Consider the following 24,098-nt stretch of genomic DNA (forward strand, 5'->3'; position numbering starts at 1 on the left):
AAAGTTTGCTGGGCTTCGAGGAGGGGCCGCTAGCGGCCCGGTGCCGCCGGCTGCAGCCGCCTGCGACGCGGCTGGGCTCCCCGTCTGGAGCGGGTTGGGCTTCGCCCTGCCCTGCCCTGCCCTGCCCTCCCCTCCGCGCCAGAGCCAGGCATCCCGGCTCTCGTCGGGGCTCACCGCCCCCGTCCCTCCCTCCGCTGTGTTGTTATCACATGGCAGGGGGCGGGCTCGGCTGGTCCGGGCAGGCGCTGGGAGGCGGCAGAAAGTTTGGCGGAGCGTCTGGAGCGGGCTGCGCGGCCGGCGAGGAGTCTCTTTGCCCGCGGTTTTCGCGGCGGCGGCGGCGGCGGCGGGAGGGGGCATGAAGGAGAGCCGCCAAGCACCCTGAGAGCGGCGGAGGCTCCGCGCCCGCCCACAAGCTCCGGGCGCCGAGCGCGCGAGGGACTCCGGCCATGGGCTGCTCCGCGCACCCGCCGCCGCTGCTCCTGCTCCTGCTCCTGCGCTGCAGCCTCGCTTCCTCGGGTCCGGCCGAGGAGTGCCCGGCTTCGTGCCGCTGCCTGGAGGACGAGCTCGTGGACTGCAGTCGCCTCAAGTGGAGCCGAGTGCCCGAGCCGCTCCCGGGCTGGACGGTGCAGCTGTGAGTATGCGGGCTCCTCCGCGGCCGGCGGGGGGACCGAGGAAGAGGGGACGGGTCCTGCCCGGGACGCCGTTGCGGGTCTTCGGCGCTAGGGGGTGCGGCGCGCTTCAGCGCCTGGCCGGCTACATCATAGGTGGCGCGGAGGGGGAAGGATTGGGTCTTTGGCGGGGAGAGAGTGGGTTTTAGTGCTCGAGTCTGAAGGTGGAAGACCCCCGGGCCCGATTTGAGGGACTCTCGGCAGTATTCCTTGGTGGCACCCCCCCCTCCTCGTAGCCCCCCTTCAGCAGCCCAGTCCCAACCTCTGGGTTACCTGGATGGCGAGCACAGGTGAGGCAGTGGAAGCACCAGTCCCTGCAGTGTGGACTCCGCACCAGCTTTCCCCACCACCTGGCTCCCTCCAGATGTTTTGGGCTACACCTCTCAGCATCCCGTGCCATTCGCCATGCTGGCTGGGGCTGATGGGAGTTGAAGGCCAAACATCTGGAGGGTGCCAGGTTGGCGAAGGTTGGTCCATGCTCTTGCTTGCTTGCTTGCTAACCCTGCACGTGCGCGCTCTCTCTCTCTGTGCTTTCTGCTGTGCCACCCAGAGGGACAGGGACGGTGGAGGTGGACCCAATCCTAACTGCTGCACCGCCCAGAGGGAGAATGACAGTGAGCGATCTAGCAATAGTGGTGGCTTTAAAAGAGCCCTGAGCCTGCACACTCTCTCCCTCTGGGCATCACAAAAGTGAGAATGAGGCCTGCTGGACCTAGTCTCAATCGGTCCAGCGGCCAGCGAGGAGATTCTGTGCCTGCCCAGAGAGAGTGCTTCTGCACTGGCCAGAGGGAGAGTGCACGCAGGCAAATGGAATTGGGGGTTGCCTCTGCTCACTTGGGCAGCTCTCCCCTTGGGCAGCAGTGGATATTGGAGAGGGCAGTTGAGGTCAACAGCACACTCTCATCCTCTGGGTAACCTGGCCGTTGGGACTGGGGCATGTGCGTGTCAGTGAGAGTATTTCATGGTGGACCCAACCCCAGCTGTTGTGGCCCTAGAAGCAGAGGGTAGGCAAGTCATCAAGGGGGAGGCAACAGCTGCTCTTTGCTGGTGTCCCTTGCTCACTCACTTGCCTGGATTGGTGAGCCAGCGGCAATGAGCAGCCACTGTCACTCACCTTCCTGTTCCCTCCCAGTTGCCATGCTGGGCTTTGTTCCCACCACTATGCAGTGAGAAAGAACAGGGGAAGGAAAAGAAAGGAGAGGTGGCTGCTAGTTACAACCATCACTCATTTGCCTGCTCTTTCTGCCCAGGAGAGAGGTGGAGAAGAGGAAGCATTTCCTCAAAGAGGGAAGCCCACGCCTCCCAAAGGACCTTCTCATTTGCAGGTGTGCTTTCCTGAGGTGCTGAGGCCTTGGAAGCCATCTGAGGGGACTGACCCTGGAGTGCAACTAAAGGTCTTGACATTTTTGAGCAATGAAATGGGGTTCTGAAGCGGGGGAAAAGTTCATATGTAGTTGGCCATTTATAGTTGGTGGGGCAGAGTAGGTTTCTCCCCCCCTCCTTGAATGGGCACCGTGTTGGGATTGGGTCCCAGGTGCACTGTGCACCCTGCATCTGCACCTTGGAAAGATGACTCAATTTTCTCTCCCTTCCATATCTCTGCTGGGGTCACCATGTAAGAGCCACTTAAAACATTACAAAATGCACAAAAATAGGAGTTTTCAGATTATATCATGTACATGTATCTTCGTATATGATGACCCTATACATTTGTAAATTACTTTGCACTCAGAAGCTGATTGTGGTTTCAAAGCATGTGTACAAGAAGTGATTTACGCAGGTAGAATTATCACACATGCTGATCTTCAAGTGTAATATGTCAACTGTTATATGCCTGCCAATGTAGGAATTCAGTAATGTGTGAAGTGACTCAAACTTTCCAGGTCTTTATGATTTGGCTTGGATGCTGTATGGGGACAGGTATGCCCAATAACTATTCACCAAGGATTGCTTGTCATTTGAAAAGCGAGACAGAAATATGGCTTAGAAACTGTACGTGTTTCCAGAGTGTGATTAACAGCAGTAAAAATACTTATATTGAAATGCCATTCCGCTGGTCTTGTAGGCCCCTTCCAGCCCTATGATTCTATTATTCTAATAGGCAAGGGAATAAGCAAATATGGTCACTGACTCTCTGTCAATTAGATGGATATGGAGTATATTGTTTTTGAGCAGGGGTGGTGAACCTGTGGACTACAACTCCCATAATCCCTGACTATTGGCCATGCTGGCTTGGGCTGATGGAGTTAAGTCCAACAACATCTGGGGTTCACAGGTTCCCCACCTCTGTTTTAGAGCATGTGTTGCTGTTATCTTACAATCAAGCTCCACTTGCCTTTTCTTTAAAAGTCGGCATTTTAAAACTTGAACTTTGAGAAGAATGCTGGCTGATAGTTGCTTAAGCAGCATGGTTCCTGAGCAACATTCCTGCATGTTGAAAGCAGTTTTGGAAAAGCAGAAAACTCTTGTATTTTTGTGCATGCATCCATTCCTTGTGATTTGAGTTTCAGTCTCTTAAATTAATTTAATGACGAGTGGAACAAATTAGTATTTCTATAGCTTCATGAGAGATGGACATTATAAGTCCGCCAGTTTAATATCTACTGTCTGAAGAAACTTCTTAGAGCAAAGTTATAAGGACCTGATGTTTTCTAAAGTCAGAAAGTAGTTGAAATATTCTAGAATAGTGTGTTTGTTCTTAATCACTTCTAGAGTGGTTTATTAATTTTCTATCGCACATCAGACCAAGTACAGATAAGAACTTCAAAGTAAACAGGAAGTCTGTCAATTAGTTGTGGCTAATTCTCCTCAATTGCCTCCCCTGGAGGTCATGCTTCCTTATTGAGGAAAACTGTTTGGTATATTCGTAGCATATGGGTTGGACTCTATGAATGATTTAGGGAATTAAATAATTTTATGAAGAATATAAAATAGGCTACATTTTTATTTGGGGAGAAACAGTTGACATATTCAAAAATTTATGCTGCGGTGCTTTTTTGGGGCAGATCATGGTTCTTTCTTAAATTAGATTTTTAAAAGATCCTTGAAATTGTTGTAACCAACATTTAAACAATAGTGTATTAATGCTACAATCTTATACCTGCACTTGCGTAATGGGACTTGCTTCCAAGGAGATATGTTTAGGATTGTGCTGTAAATATGCTCTGCAGTTTCCCTGGACATTTAGTTAAGGGTGTAAAAGTGCAAATTTAACCATGTAGCAAATTAGGAGAAACATGGGAGACCCTGGCTAGTAAGTCATAGAAACAGTAATTAGGAATTCAAGCTGATTTTTAAAACGTGTCCTTTAAGATGGATGTTGGGCAACAGAAATAATAACAAGATATCTCTGTGACATTTAATTTAGTGGCCACTAAAACAAACAGATCTTTTGTTGTTTTGCTAGCACAGTGGAAGCTTTCTAATTGGATTTCCCCTGGAGACGTAAATTGTCCATATGTACATTCACATTCCTTTGAAAGAAGTGTGAAAAATGGGCTCCACTTGTATAAATAAGCACTTGGCCTTTTGTAAGGAACCCTGCTGTGATCACTCATTTGGGCAGCTGTGTCACTTGCTCTTAAACTCACAGGGTTACATCTTTGTAGGTGTCACCAAACCATGTGGTCCAGTAGATTTTCTGACATGTTTCTTTTGTTTGAGTTAAATGCCTTTAGAAGTTCCTGTTCATTACTTGCTTTTCATCTCCTTAAAAAAGCATGCAGGCAGACATGTGGCATTTTCCTGCTGCCTCCCCTTGTTCTAACACTATTTGGAACCCTAAACTGCTAAGAGGCAATAACTAAACAAAAAAATTTGTTATTAGTATAGATCACTGTTGCCCCAGATAATTTGTCTTTGCATAATACTTGCTGAAGGATATATCGGAAGCCCATGTGATACATAACAAAAGGCATTCACCTTGTAAAAATCCTAACCCTCTGGCTCCTCTATCCTAAATACATTTCCTTTTGAAGAGGTCCTGCTAATTTCAGTGGAACTTGCCTTCAACTTAGAGTGCTTATGGATCCAACCTAAGATTGCATTCCTTTGAACACTTGGGAGTAAACAATGAACTCTGTGGAGTCTACTTCTGAGTAAACATATTTAGGATTAGGCTGCATGAAAAATAGTGGCATAGCACATTAAATCCAATAAAGTTTTTCATAGGCTGCTATCCGAAAGAGTGCAACTTGATTCCAAGTAACTGACTTCAGAATTTAAGATGTTTCTGTAGAGATACTGATTAATTCTCAGTTGACCAAAGACTTCCCCTGTCAAATTTATCCTTTTTGCTCATCCTACTCAGACAACCAATCCAAACTTCTCATTGGTAGACATCTTGGTGGAATGCCCTGCTGGAGGAATCCTTTCTTCTTTTCATGTTCACAGTTCTTGATGAAATAATTGGGATTGTGGATGCTGATTTAGAGCAAATGCCGTAACTGCAAATGCTGGATTTTTTTTGGAGTGGGCTATTGGAAGACTAAAGTTGTATTCTCTTTGTGTTTTCAGAGTTGTTTTTACTCTTGTAATCACAATTGACATAGCACATGTCTTTTGAGTAGTGGAAAATAGCCAATTTTAACACGGCTTTATTGTGGCTCTTGGTAAAGAAGTATTCACATGCTTAAATAAAACCAAGGCTGTTCAGAAGTAGTGAATGTTTGTAATAGCTTATCAACAAATAACTTTACAGTTTGGTTTCACTTGTAGGATAGGATGCTCAGAGCTCAGATAAACTACATTTTAAGAACTTAGCCTTTGTTAAGTTTAAAGTTTAGCAGCCAGGATGGAAGACGAAGAGAAAATCTGAACAGTTGCCAGACATCTTTGCTGTTTTTCAGTTCTCTTTGGAATTCTAGATTATTTTACCAGGGTTTGTCTAGGAATGCTAAAGCTGTCACTGAGGCAGAGGGGAAAATCTAAAGGATGGTTTCTGCTAATGTTTGTATTACATCTCAGTATTTACATTTTCTAAACCCTCTAGTCCTTACCAGAATTGCCAGAGAGGAAAAAAGTTTGGATAGTTTTCACAGCTGTTCTTCAGTATATTCCAGACTAAAATCTGAACATAGCATGCTGATTTATGAGTCACTTTGGATCTGTGTCCTAAAACAGCTACAGCCTGCCTCTTTGTTTTTTAGCTTTCCTTTCTGCTGAATTAGCAGCTCTAAAGGCCCCAATGAGGATTGATTAAGAAGCTGTTGCTGGATTTGCATTTTAAAATTTGACTTGTGTTACAGGCATTTCGAAGAAAGATAATACTGACTGTACCTAAATGGCATACATTGAGTTAGGCTGCAATTCTATAGGAGTAAGGCCCATTGATTTGAATGGCCTGGTTCTCACATTACAATAATCTAGGGGTTTTTTAATTGGTTTATTGTGAATGAGCAAGCGTGCTGGTGCACACTGTCTGCTTGCTCCCACTAACCTGGTTTGCATGATTGCGGCGTGGTTCATAAGCCTCAGTGGCTTGTTAAGCTTGGTGCATGGGCTGGTTGTGTGCTCGCCGGATTTCTTTGATTACCTGGCTGGTGTGGCTTGCTGTGTCATCTTATCCTGGGCGACATGGCTTGTTGGAGGGAGCGGCAACCCTCAAATAACCCATGGGCTGTTGTTGGGTTATTTGAGGGTTGCTTCCTCCACCCCCGCTGCGATTGTGCAAACCTGCCCATTGTGAGCGGAGCGGCTAAATAACTCAACAGGGACGCTCCATGCAGAGCAGGGTTCCAACTCTGGCTTCTCAGGGGAAAGACAAGCCAGAGTTGCTAGTTCGCATGTCATAGCAAACAACCCAGAGACAAAGCATACCTGGGTTGTGTAGTTTCTCCCATTTGCTCACTCATTCATAACAATCCAGGGTTTTAAAAACAACCCTAGATTGTCATTACATGCAAACCAGGCTAATAGGTCTTACTTCTGAATTGCCATGCCTAGGATTGGGCTGTTAGTCCCCAAACCTTAGTCTTTTCCAACCTGGTGCCCACCAGATATTTTGGACAACAACTCCCAGCATGCCTGACCATTGGTCATGCTGGCTGGGGCTGATGGGAGTTGAAGTCCAAAACATCTGGAGGGCACCAGGTTGGGGAAATCTGACCTAAATATGTATTAATAAAATGTGCAAAGAGAAGTTTCTTCACCACTTCTCTTTGCTCAGGTTTGAGTTAGTCATGTACCTTATTAACACTATCCTCCATGGTGAACAATGGTTTAGGCAAGCACAGTCCTTACATTAGTAAAACTGGCTGCTTCTGGAAGTCTTCACAATCCCAATCTAAGGACGGTAAAAAACAGAACTCTGTGAAAGCAGATCCCCCTCAATTCCTGCTACATGTATTGATTGTCCCACAATTCCTGGTTGTGACTTAAAGTCCCTCTTCCTGTAAGCTGAGGCAGATGTCTGTTAGGAGATAAAATTCAGTTTTTGAAAGAGAGAAGTTAAAATGTTCTATTTTCAGACTCTCTGTGTTTTGGTGTAATACTGAACTATGATTTTGCGTTATGTGCATAAGCCTCAGATTCCTGAGCCCCCTATCACTCTTCTGCCCCCAGTGTGGCTGTGAGGAGATTGGAAGCTATTGCTGCCACTTTTAATTAACCATACTTTATTGTTATTTCTGAGCCTACACAAACTCTAGTTATTTTTGTTTATTATTAAATTTATATCCTGCCTTTTTTCCTCCAAGGAACCCAAGGTGGCTTTCATGATCTTCCTTCACTCCATTTTATCCTCACAACAATCCTGTGAGGTAGGTTAGGCTGAGAGTCAGTGGCTGGCCCAAAGGCATCCAAGTGAGCTTCATGATTGAGTGGGGACTAGAACCTGGACCTCCTGAGTCCTAGTTCAACACTCTAACCGCCACACTGCACTGGCTCTCCAGTTAGTCTTTGTTTCATAAACCATACTTAAGATTAATCACATCCAGATCTGCACATAACAGTGGACCATGTTTGTTGAAATGGAAGCGGAAAATTTGAATCTCTTCCTTGCCACCATACTGGAGGAGAAGAGGGGAGGGAAAGTAGACGAGCTTGACAGTTTTGCATGTAACACTAAATCATGGATTAGCATTCCCTCTCTTTTTGGTAATCGGGTTGTCTTTTTTCTGTCTGTTGTGACAGTTCCCAGACAATTTCGATACTTTATTCAATGATGGTCAGGTGTCGATAGGCAGGCAGGCAGGCAGGCAGGCAGGCAGGCAGATCACAAACTAATAGAAATACATACTTATGGGTAGAATCCAACTGAAGGCCTACTTAGAGTAGACCCATTGAAATGAATGGGACTTAAGTTAGTCATGACTAACTTAAGTCCCATTCATTTCAGTGGGTCTACTCTAAGTAGGACTTCAGTTGGACTCTACCTTATGAGTTTAGATTCTGCATTTATACTAAAGTAGCAAGTGTTACTAATTAACAGGGAGTGATTAAAATATTATCATGTGATGAACATTTAATTCTCATAAGACTTACAGACCAATCCCAAATGGGGGAGAAGAGGAAATCACTGCAGATCCACTAGGACATTCAGAGCTCTGCTGGCAGACCGGGGGGGGGGGGGAATTTTCCTGCCAGTTTTTCTTCTAGTAGTTCTTTTTAAAAATTTCCTTGAGAGGGAAAATACACCAGCTCCAGCCTGGCATGTGTAAAAGGCCTGATCCTCGGGCCTTACGGAGGAATGGAGGGGCTTTGGATCCAGTTGATCCAAAGCTGCCCACGCCCCACAATGGCCAGTTTCGGGATATGCTGCTTCCTGCCACCAGCGGAAACACTGGCGGTAGTAGGTGTTACGTAGATTTATGCCCATGCTTTCTGCCAGCATAACTGAAGCCTCCGGGATCACTACTTTGAAAGCACAACCGTGTCAGAAGTTCCTTGAAGCTTATACCTCAAAAAAATCACACTGAGTATTCTGAGGTGGCATAGTAGAAGACTATGTAACATCTCAATGTGTGGCCTTCCAGGAGCTACACATATGCACCAATGGCTAGGCATTTTCAAATGTGTCATACTTTTAAAAGTTAAGTTTGTACTTGAAATATCGGAGTCCAGCCCTCCTTAGCAGTTTAATGTTTCATAACTTTAAAAGTGCTACTAGTGAGTCTAAACCACTGTAGAGATTTTTCTTTCCATGTACTGTGGTTTAAGGGAAGGGAGGAGGCAATTGGGAGTGGAAAATGTGTTTCCACCACTTCAGTGATGCCAGCTCCTACTTCTAAATAATGACAGATTTGTTCATATTATTTTCTACTAGTATAAGAAATTCAAACGGCTTCTTTTGTCCTTTTAAAAAGACAAATGTGCGCATTTTAAAACATATCAGGAAAACCTTTTTCAAAGTGGATTTCAGAAAGGATTATATGTATTTTAGCTGTCAGCCTATTCCTTGCAGTTCGGCAGGAATGTCCCATCTCTTCAAAAGAGTAATCTTTTTCCTCCTTTATGCTTTGAGAAACTGTAAAATTAGATGTAAATGGCAGACCTATTAAAGTACTGGTAGCAGTTGTTTGATTTGGGCTGCTGAGCAATAAAAACACATTATAAAAACTCTGGATAGGACATAGGAGTCATAATTTTCTGAATCTGAGTTAAGAGGACTGGTGTGGGCTTTTCAGGGATATCTGTATCTTTTTTAAAAACAACAACAACACATTGCATGGAAAATCTGTGGATATCAGCAGTGTCAGAAAACACAAATTTAGTCTGAAACATAATGCAAGTTATGCTTATGGTCGCCTTGATAGACTCCAGATGGATGGTGAGCTTGAGCTCTGAGTGAAAGTGTCTGGCTCCAGTTTGGTGATCATGCACAGCAGTGGTTGTAATTGCAGGATTTTTATAGTTTAAAGGCTCTGCCAGATTTCTTTCTCTCCCCCCCCCCCCCATGTTATAACTCCAGCAGAACAAATCCACTCACGTTTGTTACCGTCTGGTAGGTCCTAAGGCAAGCATGTTCTAAATAAATCTTTGTACGATATTCCCACACACACACACGCGCGCGCGTGCGCTTCTTACATTTTTACTTTTAGGCAAAATGAAGAAGGGGTGGGGGGAAATTGAGAGTAGAATTTTGAAAGCTTTTTGCTGAAATAATTGCTGATCCTTAATTCTTGTCTAATGTAGGATAAAGAGTAATGTATTAGACTTTAACAGCCATGACTTCATAGCATTTTGGCCATGTGTTTGCATAGTTCTTCTAATCTCTGTGAGCCAAACCAAATACGGAGTTGGGTACAAGTCAGGAGAAAGTCCTTTCTCTGTTTTAAAGTGAGTTTAATTCAGATCATCATCTCAATTAAATTTAAATTATGTGGACCACATTCCTTCAGTCATATCAGTGATGTAGTATAATGACCTATGGGCTGGATCCAGACTAAGTCATACTTAGAATAGACCCATTTAAATCAACCTAAGTTAGCCATAACGAAGAATGGATTCAAACCTATGCCTTGATCCATCAAGGGGGATAGATACTTATGTGGAGACAGCCTCATGCTCTTTCAAGAGATTCACATCTGTGACAGATTGGCCAGTTTCATTCAACTGAGTTTGAAACGTTGATGCCTTGAGGCTGTAGAATTTATTCAGGCCTGTTTTTTGCTACTTGCATATGGTTCACGTTAAACATTTTATGTGTGAGAATTAATGGTGCAGAGACACGTGAACACAAGAGAAGAGAGGTTTCCGTACCACCCAGCTGTCAATATACTTAGACTTTGCAAATTTAGGAATACCAGGTGAAAACCATAAATTGAGCAACAGGTTTTTGTTGGATTTGCCAGATGTGATTAGACTATAATGACAATTTCTGCCCCCCTAGACTTCGAAAGTGGGAAAAATGGTTTTACTCATATGCTGTATAGGAGGTGCACAACTATTGCCACGTTAGAGTTATAAAATGAGTTGCATTATTGAACAAAGTTACACTGATATGAAAATAGCTTTTGTATTACATATCTCTGATACAGCTTTCATACACCAGGCACTGGATAAATTATAGGAAGATTACCATATGACATGTTGAGGGTGAAATACATGTAGTTTGGGGGACACACACAACAAAACCAAAAAGTATTTGACATATTGCACTTAAATATAAAGGGGCTGCGGTGGCTTAGTGGTTAAGACGCTGAACTGCAGACCAGAAGGTCAGCAGGTCAGCAGTTCGAGACCCGAGTGCTGCGTGACGGAGTGAGCTCCCGTTTTCAGCCCCAGCTCATGCCAGCCTAGCAGTTCGAAAGCAAGAAATTGCAAGTAGATAAATAGGTACCGCTTCGGCGGGCCGTGCACCTCGGTGTTCAGTCATGCCGGCCACATGACCACGGAAGCGTCTTTGGACAGCGCTGGCTCTTCGGCTTAGAAACGGGGATGAGCACCGCACCCTAGAGTCGGACATGACTGGTTGGGGACACCCTTACCTTTTTTTATCTTTACTTAAATATTTATCCTAGTTTTCCACTACAAACTTTGTTTTTAAATATATCTCATATTGACAAAAAATGACAATTTTGTTTTGTAACCTCGTAGAGATCTAAGCCACAATAGATTGTCTTCAATCAAGCCTAATACTTTGAGTCATCTTTGTAATCTACGAGAAATGTAAGTGGTTATGTTGGCTGCTAGTTCTTATCCTTGTCTATCTATATTGTAAGATGTCTTCCTTTATTTTTTATTTTGAATGGTGGTATTCATAATTATGTGTGGGTGTAAAATCCCACAATAGTCGTGTTTGCATGGAATTATAAGTTTCTCCTTCGTTTGTTTTGGAAGATGCTAAATTATTATGACAGAGTAAGGGGAAAGTCAGAAGATACCAATCTCCACTTGTTTCTGTGTCAGCTGACTTTCTTTATGTTTTTGACAGAAAACTGAACAATAATGAATTGGAAGCTATACCAAATCTTGGGCCTGTTTCAACAAACATTACTTTCCTGTCTTTGTAAGTTGATTTTCACATGTTTTTATTTGTATATAAAACTATATCTGCATATTCTGTGACTATGCAAATATTAACATGGAGGTATCCTCATAAATGAAGCTAAACTGAGGTAATGACATCAAAATGTGGCCAGTGTGATGCCACCATGGAACCTGTACTGATTGATCTCTGATGCACAGACATTTGTGTGGAATTTGTACCTCGCACAGAGTATTTCAGATCCTTAGAAAATTAAGGTTTGTTCTCTGTCTCTCTCTCTGCCTCTCTGAAAGTAAATAAGCACATTTTGGGCTTCCATAGTTCTGGAAGTATGACTGGTTCATACATAATGCTAACCCATGGTTTATTTAACCGATGGTTAATTCATGGTTTGCAAAAGGTCTCAGATTCAATCCATGGCATCTCAAGCTAGGGCTGGGAAGAATCCTATCTGAACCCCAGGAGAGCTGCTGCCAGTCATTGTGGATAATACTGAGCTTGATGGGCCAATGGTCTGATCTGGTATAAGCTTCTTCCCTTGTTCCTTGCCTGAAGTTGATTGCTGTCCTTGGTTGAGTGGCTGTTTGCAAAGATATGTCATGGGGACTGTGGGAAAGCAGGTGTACTCTAATCCAACATGGCATATGGAGCTGCATATATGACGTCCTCCTTAAAAAGCTAAAATCCCATCAGTTGGCTAGAAGGACTGAATCCATATCTTACTTTGTGGGATTCTAACACTTTAAAAGCTCTGAGTGTGCAGCCCAGCTGGACCGAATCATGTATGCAACACATGTTTGTTCTCAAACTTCCCAAGCCAATTAGGAATACACACATTGAAGCTTGCTACCATGCATATACAGCCGCATGCTGGATCGGAGTGAGGCTATATATAATCCCATTGTCATACAGCTATTCTTGTCAACAGACTGTAGGTATAATTCATTTTGGGTACAAGTAATGGTGTTCACTCAAGAGTGATATTAAGGCTGCTATTCTGTGCATATTTATTTAGGACTAAGTCCCATTGAACACAGTGAGATTTACTTCTGGCTAAATATAGGATTGTGCTGCACAGGTATATATAATCCCTGTGAGATGGTACCTGTGAGATGCATGTTTGTGTAGCAAACGTCTTCATAAATTTTTTAAAAAGTTGTTCTCTATATGGTAGACTTGCAATCTGATCCTACGTATGTTTACTGAGACTATATCCAGCTGAGCTTAATGGGATTTTCTCCCAAGTAAGCACAGTGCATAAGGTTTGAATAAGCATGGCTGTAAATGCAGGATAGAAAAGGGAAGGGAATTTGAAAAGGGAATTGAAATTAAATAAGTAAGGAATGCCAAAATAGATACATGTCACTTGTGAATATACCCTTCGTTTATTTCTGACCTAGTATTCAGACTACAGTTTGCCATATTTTCGGTAGGGGTGTATTTCCCCACTGTGATACACCGTTGCTCAGTGTGCATGAAGGATTATCTGTGTCTTTCTGCTTTTTTGTACCGACCCATGTTTTTGTTAATAAGATTCCAGATGTGTATATTTAGCTGGGCATTAGGAAAAGCAGAATGGAACGCTCACTCATCTCTAAATAATAACAACTTCTTTTTTCTTAAGAAATTGGTAACTTACCAGCTCATACCTTTTGATGTACTGGTATGAGAAATTTCTACGTACTTTTCAGTTTAGTATAAATATTCTAGACTTTAAGGAGGTAAATATGTTATTCTCTACATGCTTCATCAGTGCAATTTTAAATATTTACCAGTCACTTCTAAGTTGCATCTTTCCACCAGTGAAAATCTGCACTAAATACAAGATATATGGTGTCTGTTAGTAGAGAAACCTAAAAGGTTAAAACAATGCAGCAAATTTGGGGAAGCTGTTCAGTTAATGAAAGTTATCAGTATTCAAGTTGCTTACTGTCGGTGACTTATTATCCTGCTGTTTTTAGTCTGGGCCTAGGTCAGCTAAGTCAGCTGGTGCAGCCACTATGTCTGCTCTGCTCTACTTGAGTAAGAACTAAGTGACATTTGATACTGGTGTGGCGTTCGTATAGATCAGGCGAGATGGAGGAGAGAATAAAAATGGAAAAGCAGATGGTATAGGGCCAAAAAAAGGGACTAATCCATAAAAAAACCCACAAATACTACAGAATTCTGTAAATTAAATCCCAAATGTAGGTGTGGAAGTTCAATTTCTAAGGACAAGTTACCTTTCTCACACATCCTCCACTCCGGCTGCATAACATGTATCATTTCCCTCGATGTGGTTCAGATGGCCGCACCACTGGTTGTGGCTGACATGTGGCACTGGAGTTGAACTCTTCCATGTGATGTGACTGAGGCAAACTCAATACATAGCGTGCAGCTACATCTCTTGGTATCTCGGTCAGGATGCTAGTATGGGGGATAGGGGTCTTTAACTGTTTTCCCCCTGCTATGGTCCTCATTTGGATCAGGGCCCCCATGCCTGCAGTTTGGTAGGGGGGAAAGCCTTAATTTACTTCAGTCCAGGCTTTTCCCCTGTGCAAATTGCAGGTGTGGGGGACTTGATCTGGATCAGGACTACAGTGGGGGGCAAAGAGTTACAGCCCCTGCATTAGCATCCCAATCTAGATCAGGTTCCCTGTGCTTACTTTTGAGTAAGAAAAAGAGCAGATGTAGCTTCATGGTACACATTAAAGGCAATGTGTAGTTGGACTCCGAATCATGTAGAGAGCAGCTAGCACTAAAGATAATAGGAACAGCTATTCCTATACCTTATGCCTAAGGTGTTTCAGGTGACCTCTGTATTCTAAAGGTAACATGTAGACTACCAGACTGGCCATAAAGGTGTGGAACTAGGAGATCACCAAGATCAGTGGATGTGTGTTTTTTGGAAAATGTTGAATTGGGAAATTTTTCCTGTGCAAATTAGGTTAATTTGCATAGGAAAACTTCTGGAATCCCCCCCCCCCGAAAAGTAGGTTAATTTGCATAGGGAAAATTTTAGTTTGCATCAGAAAATAATTTGATGCCATAGATAGAGCAGGGGTGGGCAACTTCTGGCCCTCCAAATGTTTTGGCCTAAAGTTCCCGACATCCCTCAGCCTTGGCCAAAACATCTGGAAGACCACAAGTTGCCCACCCCTAGTAAAGAGGTCTACTTTAGCATGTTTTACTTGTATTTAGTAAAGAACCAAGCTTTAAAAAAAGTACCTCATATTAATTTTTTGCCCCCAAAACCACTCATCTATTTCAACAGAGTTAATCTCTCTTTCACTAACGTTGTTGGGGCACTTTCAGTTTTGCTGTCACTGTTTATTATTTCTGTTTCACTCTGAGGCATATATGGATTTCAGTCTCTCTCTCTCTCTCTCACACACACACACACAAACACACACACACTCTCTCACATACTTGCTAGGGATAATCACCTGAGAAACATTAATTACAACTTTGAATCTGCCAAGCTTGTCTAATATTGCATTTGCAATTGGCATACATTCATTTTTACTAATAAACTTATGAAACGGAAAATTTTCTGTGGAAAAATAAAACGGTGGAAAATTTTCTACTTTAGAAATTTTTCCATCCTACAGCACCGGCCAAGATGAGCCCCCACATCTCACAGCAGAATCCTCCACAAATCAGTTTCCCACGGATAAACCCACATAAATCAAACCACAGCATGCCATATGTGTAAAATAAGAGTTACTGGGAAAGAAGCTTTATTTAGCCATCTTCCTCCTCTCACTTCAGGAAGTACTCTTTGCACCTTTCCACAGTGTCCTCTGTCGTCTCCTTTCCTAAGGAACTGCAACTTCAGCTCAGGAAAACCTACAATTATTTCTCTGCAGCTGTAAGAAGACATTTTAAAAAGTCACACAACCTTGCATTTGTGAGCTTGTGTTAGTTTTTTCAGCTGACCAAATATAAAATTTTTATTAGATTTGGGTTGTGTGTATTTTTTATTTTAAGAAAAACCAAAACCTTTTTTAACATACCTCCCCAAAAGGCGGAATTGTTATGTAGCCCAGTTGGGTTGCTCGTGAGGTGTCTGGTTATCATTGTACTGTGAAACTCACGCAGTGCCTCTGAATGGCCTCAGAAGGCTTCCTGATTATGCTCAGCAGAACTCAACCGAAGTTACAAGTGTATACCATGCACCTTCTCACCTCTTCGGAGAATGACTGGAATTAGAAATAGGAGCAATTTATTATGGCTTCTTTGACATGAAAGTCACCTCTAGGTCAGCACAGCATGAGCCGAACTTTGGGATGAGCAAAAGGGGTGGGGGAGTGCAGGATAGGGATCAGGTGGTAATTAACTGTGTAATTGGTGATGTACACTCAACATTCTTCAAGCTAATGATTCTCCACCACAAAAACATTAGAATCAACCGTTCAGCCTGCTGGGAGGAGCTGGTTCTCCCTAAGTTCACCGTTTGTGAATTTGCAGGTAAGAGTGGCTAAATCTGCTGCCACCGAATAACTTAATATTGTAGTAAAGTATACCATTTTGGTTCCACTGAGGTGTCATTGATTTTAAGGCTATTCTCTTTGGAAGAGACTTACCATGAATCAATATGACAGCATGATAGTAATATTTAGCTCAGCCTATCCCAACCTGGTGCACTGTAGATGTGTTGGACCGCAATTCCCATAATTCTCAGCCAGCATGGCCAGGCTGAGAATTATCGGAGTTGTAGTCCATCATATCTAGAGGGCACCAGGTTTTAGTCCTTTCTAAGGATGACTTTGCTTGAAGGCAGAACCTTACTGAGCTTTCATGAAAACCTCTCTCTCTCTTTCCTTTTCAGTCTTTGCTCATTTTTTTCCTATGGGGATTAGTTCTGTTTTTAACTGTGTCCTGATAAGTTTTGTGTGCGTGTGCAAATTGCATATCGTTCATATTTGTACACTGCCTGTACTGTGCAAAGGCTTGTTGAGGAATACCAAGAAGATCCTACTGATATTTCTCCACCAATCCACTCACCCCTCCCATTCAAACACTTCAACTTACTTACTTACTTACTTATTTATTGCATTTATATTCCACCTTTTTTCCTCTTGCAAGGAACCCAAGGTGGCTTACATTCTCCTCCTCCTCCTCTCCGTTTTATCCTCACAACAACAACCCTCTGGGGTAGGTTGGGCTGAGAGTCTGTGACTGGCCCAAAGTCACCCAGTGAGCTTCCATGGCCTAGTGGGGACTAGAACCCGGATCTCCCAGCTTGCAGTCCAGTGCTCCCACCACTACACCACACTGGCTTTCTATTCTTTGAGTCTATGAAAAGAAGCTCTTATTTAAGCCTGGGATTTCTGCAGTGCTGAGCGAACTGTACTTACCAACACATATTGCCTGCTGTACAGAGAGTTACATCTAGAAGCTAGATTCCTTTTCTGGATTGTCCTCTGGATTGACTCCTCACACACGATCTGTGCAGACAAAAAAATCCCAAGCATCCAGTTCATAGAGCTTGCACGTACCTGATTTGTGTAGATTTGTTTGTTTGTTAGTCACCCTGTAATACGGACTGTCTGAATGATATACAGTTGAACCATTTAAAACAAAACATAGAACCATAAAATGCAATTACAATGTTCACAAAAAATCAAATAGTACAGAAGCCAAAGCCAGAACAGAGAAAACAACATGTCCACAGAGAGCTAAAATAACCTAAAATGGCATAAACCTATCCCAACTGCCATAAAAGCGAAAACTATATATAAAGGATGTTAAAAGTATTAAGATAATATTAAAAGACACTGTAGAACAGAAAAGTCTTTACCTAGCTCCAGAAAGACATTGGTGAAGGCTCCAGTCTAGTTTCAGTAGGCCTTAGAGTCTATGGAGAATATTTCATAATGTGGGGTCAGCACCAAAAAAATCATGTCCTTCATTTCCCCTCTCTGAACTTCATATTGAGGGGCATTTGGAGAAGGACTTCTGTTGATGATGTGAAGGTTTGGATAGATACACATGGGAAGAGCCGATCCTTTAGATGCCCAGGTCCTCAGCTAAGCAGAGCTATATAGGTCCAAACCAGCACTTCAGATAGGTCCCAGAAACAGATCTGGAGCCAACGAAGATGGAAAAGCTTGGTGTACTATATTCATATTACCTGGTCCCAGTTAAAACTCTTGCGGCCAAACTCTGCACCAATGGAAGTTTTCAGACTGTCAGGCAACCCCATATATAACACATTGCAGTAAACCAAACAGGAGGTTACTAGAGCATGGTTCACTGCAGCCATATTATCCAAAGGAGCTGAATAGTGGAAGATTTAGGACAGATAACGGGAAATATATCTTCACACAGTGCATAGCTATAGAATTCACTACCACAAGAAGTTGGTGATGGTCACCATCTGAGACAGCTTTAAAGGGGGATTGGACAAATCCTTGGAGGATAAGGCTATCCATTGCTTCTAGTCTTGATGGGTATATATTACCTCAGATATCAGAGGCAGTATGCCTCTTAACACCAGTCACTGGGGAACACGAGCCAGAGGATGTTCTTACACCCTTGTCATGTTTATGGCCTTCTCAGACATCTGGTTGGCCACTAGGAAAAGAAAATGCCAAACTAGATAATTTGATCCAGCATGGCTCTTCTTATGTTCTTATCCACATCTAGATATGTTTGCAGTTTGGATAGCTGACAAAAGGCACTCTGTGCCACAGAGGCCACTGTGTGCTTGATTAGCACAGTAATTTTACAGTGCTGATGCCATTTTTTTTTTTGCAGGCGGTGGCGGGGTGGGTGGGATTTTTGGGGGAATGCTTGTCTCTTCCTTGACAGGAAAGAAAAGCATTGCTGACTACCCTCACCTTCTGTTTGGCTGGTACTGGTTCACAGGTCCTGAGTTAGGCCCTATAGGTGAGCTGAGGAAATTAAAATTGTGTTATCATGATTTGCTGAAAATTTACCCCTAAAAGGTTTTGGTCTAGTACAGACATTTTCATTTTAATGTACTTCTGTGGACACATGAACATTTAAATTCTTTGCGGGGGGAGTTATCCTTATGGAAATTTTTAAAGAAATTAAGAGCCATATGCTATAACAGAATAAATACGGATTTCTAGATTTAGATTACTGTGAATGGTTATGCTTGCTCTCAGTAGCCATGTTCTGTGTCCCTAAATACAGATATTTTAGATGTTTGCTTATTTGCATTCCTTAAATATTTGAAGGCCCGCATACAGTGAACACAGGGCTCTCTGAAAGTGTGTGTGAGTAGCATATTAGACAATATTGCAGTCTTTGAGACTTCCATGATGGCAGTTTGGGATTAATGACCTATTGAAAGCATCTATCACAGGTGCCTGACCACCTGTTTTTCAAAAACATCTATGGAAGAAATTTGTACAACCAGCTTCTTCTACCAGTAAACTGCAGCTATAGACCACATCTCCGTGTCCAGTCCTGGCTTTTCCGTGATAATCTTAAGGATGATGAATGCACACAGTGTTTGTCCCAGTGAGGATCTTTTCCAGAGGAGAGGAGGGGAGGGCATGCTATAAGGTTGATTGATTGATTGATTGATTACATTTCTATATCACCCAACAGCCAAAGCCATCTTAATTCACTTTGTCGCAAAGAATCCCATAAGGGATTCACATCAACCTTTTTGCATGTTCAACGAATGTGTGGAGGGCTTCGCAGGGCTGTGTTAGCTAGCTCTGCCCACCACTGGAACCATGTACTTCTTCTCCCCTTCTGTAGGAACTCTCCACACACAGATGTATGCGTGGAAATCTCCTTCTCACAAATGTCTACTGGACGCCCATCAGATGAGAAGGAAAGTGGTACATGATTCATGGGGAATACTAGCCTGCACAGGCCTGCTCCCCCCTCCATGTGTTCATTCAACACGTGGACATGATCAACACATGGACAAGTACTCCCCTCATAGAAACCTCAGTTGCATATGGATTTTGTGTTGGTGATACCTAGAATTACAGGGCTAGTTTTCTGGGCTAGTTTTTATTTAAATTGGACATCATTTTAAACTCACTATTGTCGCTTCCTTATTGGATATATTAGGATATATTAGAAATTGCCCATCACCTTTTCTATGCACTATCAACATTCCTCCTACCAATTTTTCCCATATAGTGGTTTTTCTCTCTCTTTTCCTGTGTTGTGTTGTCTTGAGCAGGGTATCCTGCTCCATAGCAAATAGACCCCAGAGCAGAATGTGCCAAAGTGGACTACTCAGCTTTCATGAGTGCAGAGCACTTGTAGACTGTGGCAGTATGGTATAACCATTTTTACAATTTAAGCTGTACACATTTTCCTTTTGGACTAGCTCTGTGCCCACACATCCTAACTCTGCATCAACTGCTAGTAGCCTAAGCCTAAACAAATGGTGCTAGTTATAGCCTCTTTAGAAACCTGACTGTACCAGAGAAGCTGACTGTACCAGTCAATGCTGATGTGTGACCCTTCTTGTGTCAGGTCAATTGGCATGGAAGCATATTTGCCACTGTGCTCAATTTCACTGTCTGGATCTGCGTGGCTCATATGAACCCTCATATGAGTTGTGGCCTTTTGAATCAGGAGGCTGAGAGTTAAACTGAATAGGTTTTATGATTGCCGCTTCAAATGGGTGTAGCACTGGGCTGTCTGCCATCTTTGTGTCAGATTTTCCTTTCTCCAAAGCACGTTTGGCTTGTTTTGGAAGGCAAAGCTGCCTTTTTCTCTCCATATCTGGCAGTCTCTCTGTCGTTCTTTCTCTGCTACTAATCCCTATATGAGTTGGAACAAGACAAGCGCTCAGCTAGTGCCCTTGTATCTTGAAACTGTGAAAAGCTGATATTACCAGGCCTGTGGGTTATGGGCTTTAAGAATCTGAATTCAAGAAATGCCCCAAGAAAAGCTGTATTCTGTGGTCTGCATAAATGATGAAAACTAGGCTAAATTGCATATACTTCTGTTGCATAATTCTGCTTGTGCTAGTCATGGGGAGGACCAGGATCGAGGCTGGGTCTTGAAGCCCCCCCCCCTTCCCTCACCACTTGTATTCCTACAGCTATAAGATATAAACACTTGCTTTTTAAATGGACAAACACTTTTGAAAGTAAGATTTCTAGGATTCTGAATTCTGCACTTGTGTGATGTGATTGCAGAACTGTATTCTGTGCATTACACTCCCTTTTCTGTAGGTTAGCTGCACAGCAGCCCCTTCATACCCTCTCTTCATTTTACTTAACCAGAAGACTGGGAATTGGGACAAATGTGCCATCCTATATGTGGGCCACAAGCATGGCTTCCATTGGTTCTGTAGTAGATGTGGTTGGGAAAGGACAAGAGAGGGTGGGTGTGGGTTGAAATGGCCATTGCATATGTCCATGTAGGTTAGATATGCATTGGATTCATCTCTGTTTTCCCCTTTAGAAATGCTACGCAAGCCTTCCTCAGTCTGGTGCTGGACTACAACTCACATTATTCCCCAGCCAGCTGTGCTATGCAGACCCCACCTGAGTAGAGATAGAACAAAGATTGGGTGTTTTTCCTTTTATTTTTGGAGTGCTGAATGAGGACTACCAATTGCCTTCCGTTCATCCGTCTCTCTGTGTTGGTTAAGCTAGAAAGGAATACCCTTTGTATTGTGGTTATTTATTTCATTTGTTGGACCCCCAATCTGCCCTCCCTGGGTTCCCCACAAGTCTATGCCTCCTCCCTTTCCCCCAACTACCTATTGTTCGATGGTTTTCTGGCTTTTGTGCAGTTTCTTCCCCATTCCAAAAGGTTGAAATGCTTCTCCTAAAGCTTAATGACTGACAGTAAGAATTTTAAGCTAAAATATATGGGTATTTGGGGTATTTTGGATCCACCTCTTTTGCCTTTGGTCCCACCCACCACTGGAATGCGGCCCCGTGAGTTTCTCCAAAATGGAATTTGGCCCGCTGGCTGAAAGACATTCTGCACCCAGAGCCTGGAGAGTGGTCATAGCCTCAGAATAGGTTGACTCCCTGAAGATGGGCGTCAACCATTGGACCATCTTCAGAATGGACCATTGTAGCAGTGTAGAGAAATTCTTTCTGTGCCCCAGTATGAATGAGGATCATGTGGCTTCTGTTGTACCATTATTTTTAGGGCTCCTTTGTCTTGTTCATATGCTGAAGCATGACCAGGGTAATTTTCCCTGCAAAGGTGGCTTTAGACAAGGATTCTCTGAGGCTGTTGACACAACATGCTAACCCACACTCAGTGGTTGAGTGTGGCTTGTTTTGAACTGTGAGTTGTTTGTTGAACTGTGGGTTAGCATGTTGTCTGAAAGCATCCAGGGTGACTTGTTAACCTTGCAGTGTAGCTTATTTTCTCAAACAAGCCACCTTGAGAACTCATGGTTTGTTGTTGGGTTGTTCAGGGTGGTTAACAAGCCACGCTGCATGGTTAACAAGCCACCCTGGCTGCACTAACCCACCCTGCAGAAAATGTGCTGCATTCAGACAACATGCTAACCCATGGTAACCCACGGTTCAAAACAACCCACAGTCAACCCGAGTGTGGGTTAGTGTGCTGTGTGAACAGCCTCTGTCTGTGGACACAAGAAATGCTCAGCTGAAGTCCAGTACAGCCTCCTGTCAAGAGGATGAATGAGCGCTCGTGGCAGTGATTCTTCTTTGCTTGGAGTGGTGCAAGGAAAGAGTTCTCCAGCTATTGCCACCTGCTGTCAATACTGGCAGCTGCTATAGATCCATGGAGGGTTTGGTACACCGAGGGCTTCAATTACAGTGTGACCAAGATCACAGTAGTCCAACCACTGGTGCCATGATAAGAACCATAGTATCCTCCAAACCACTAGTTAGCGCCTTAAAATTATGAGTTAAGAAGTTACGATTACAAATTATGCGAGTTTTAAAAGATAAACACTTTTGAACACTTTTGTTTGCCCTTTTCTTTTTTTACCTAATCAGCATAATTCTGTCAAACATGTAAGCATATTTTTGCAACTGTGAAGGCTGAGGACTTGTGCTTTTAAAAACAAAAACAAAAATTAGACTTGTCAGAAATGCTGGATCTCGTACTGACAGTTGTAGAGATGGAGTGATGGAAGATGCTCTGTAGAGAGCAGGTGCAGCACTGCCAACATCAGTTGTTCACTTTCTACATCCAGTTCGGCCAGTACCACTCAAACCTTACTTGGAGAGCAGAAGCAAATAACTTTCAAGTTTGCTCACCCTTCAGCTTTGTCATAGACAAGCAATATATCAAGAATGATGGGAAGTCTTGCAATATAACTGTTTTCCAATAGGCACCAGGCTGTCACTTTTCAAAAGCATTTGACTTTCGGATTGTATTGACTTTCCTTCAGAACTGCACTGTATTTAAATGTATAACCTGAAAGAACATAGTAGTTGCCTTCTGTCTAGCAATGGAGGATGTGATTGACAATGCTCAGTGGTCAGGGTTAAAACAAACTCTGTATTCTTCAATCCAGATACCAGTTATATTGTTAAATTAAGGCTAGTAGGCACTTTTTCTGAGCTTCTTGACTCTGACCTAGAGCCCCCTGTGTATTCGGATGCATGCACACACATTTACTTATGACTGGGCTTCCCAGTTCTCTGCAAAAGGGCCAGTGTCAGTATACTTGTTCCTCCCCAGAACATATTTGGAAATACCCTCTCAACCGTGGTAGACAAGAATTACCTCAAGGAGATAAGACAAGGCACAGTAGTTTTACAAAAGTTGGGTCTTTTTTTTCTTTTTGGCCACAGTTAAACAGGCATAAATGTATGTGGATAAGGCAAGGGACTAAATACTGTTGCAGGCTACTACCGTTTGTGGCTTTTTTTCTTTTTGCAAGATGGAAGTCTCCACCCTCATTTTTGTGAATCAGTGAAATAGAGCAATTAGTATTTTGCTAGTTTATGCCCTAACAGTTGTAGACAGTCAGTGTGAACTAGAACAAGGGTGGGCGACCTGCCACCCTAGGGCTGCTTTCAGCCCATGGCCCAATTTCATGCGAACCTCAGCCTAATTTTTGTGTTTGTGTTTTCTTTCCCCCTTAGGCTATTTTCTTCCTAATAATTTTTAAACATTTTGCTGCAAACTTTGGGGTTTCCCCAAGCCTGCTGATACTTCCCTCTTGTGAGTGGAGGTTGCCTATGTTTGAACTGTATAACAGATGCAGCACAGGAACAGCAGCTGTGCTGGAGATCCCAAAGGGCCTAATAAGGCCCCAGGGCCTTATGATTGTCATTTCTACTCTGAAGTGTCGACTTGCTGCTTATTAATGAAGATAGCATGGAGTCAACAGTAAAATGGATAGGTAGGCAGCATAATACTATGCAGCTGTAATACAAGTTAGCCAAGAATTTAAAGGTTTGGTCATTTGTTTTTGACTACGTGAGGTCAAAACAAACCTCACGTAGGGTCTCTGCCACATCATTTTCATATACAGAACCATTTTATGGAAAGTAGCCCCCACGTGAACAACTTATCATATCAGAGCGAATACTTGAACTCTCTCACATTGGCTCTGAAGAACAAAGAAA

General features: G+C 43.1%; 1 protein-coding gene across 1 annotated transcript in view; it reads left to right on the forward strand.

The window, feature by feature from the left end:
- The first annotated feature begins 225 nt into the window (after positions 1-225).
- LRIG3 (leucine rich repeats and immunoglobulin like domains 3) overlaps positions 226-24,098 on the forward strand; it is a 61,023-nt gene continuing 37,150 nt past the window's right edge. Inside the window, exons 1-3 of the mRNA XM_084811811.1 lie at positions 226-631; positions 11,205-11,276; positions 11,542-11,616. Coding sequence (XP_084667937.1) covers positions 447-631; positions 11,205-11,276; positions 11,542-11,616 — 332 coding nt within the window. The 5' untranslated portion in view covers positions 226-446. The remainder of the gene's footprint in view (positions 632-11,204; positions 11,277-11,541; positions 11,617-24,098) is intronic.

The sequence above is a fragment of the Heloderma suspectum genome, chromosome 7 (genome assembly GCF_057233095.1).
Source record: "Heloderma suspectum isolate Gila_16-S chromosome 7, 16-S_ref, whole genome shotgun sequence".
Lineage (NCBI taxonomy): Eukaryota > Metazoa > Chordata > Lepidosauria > Squamata > Helodermatidae > Heloderma > Heloderma suspectum.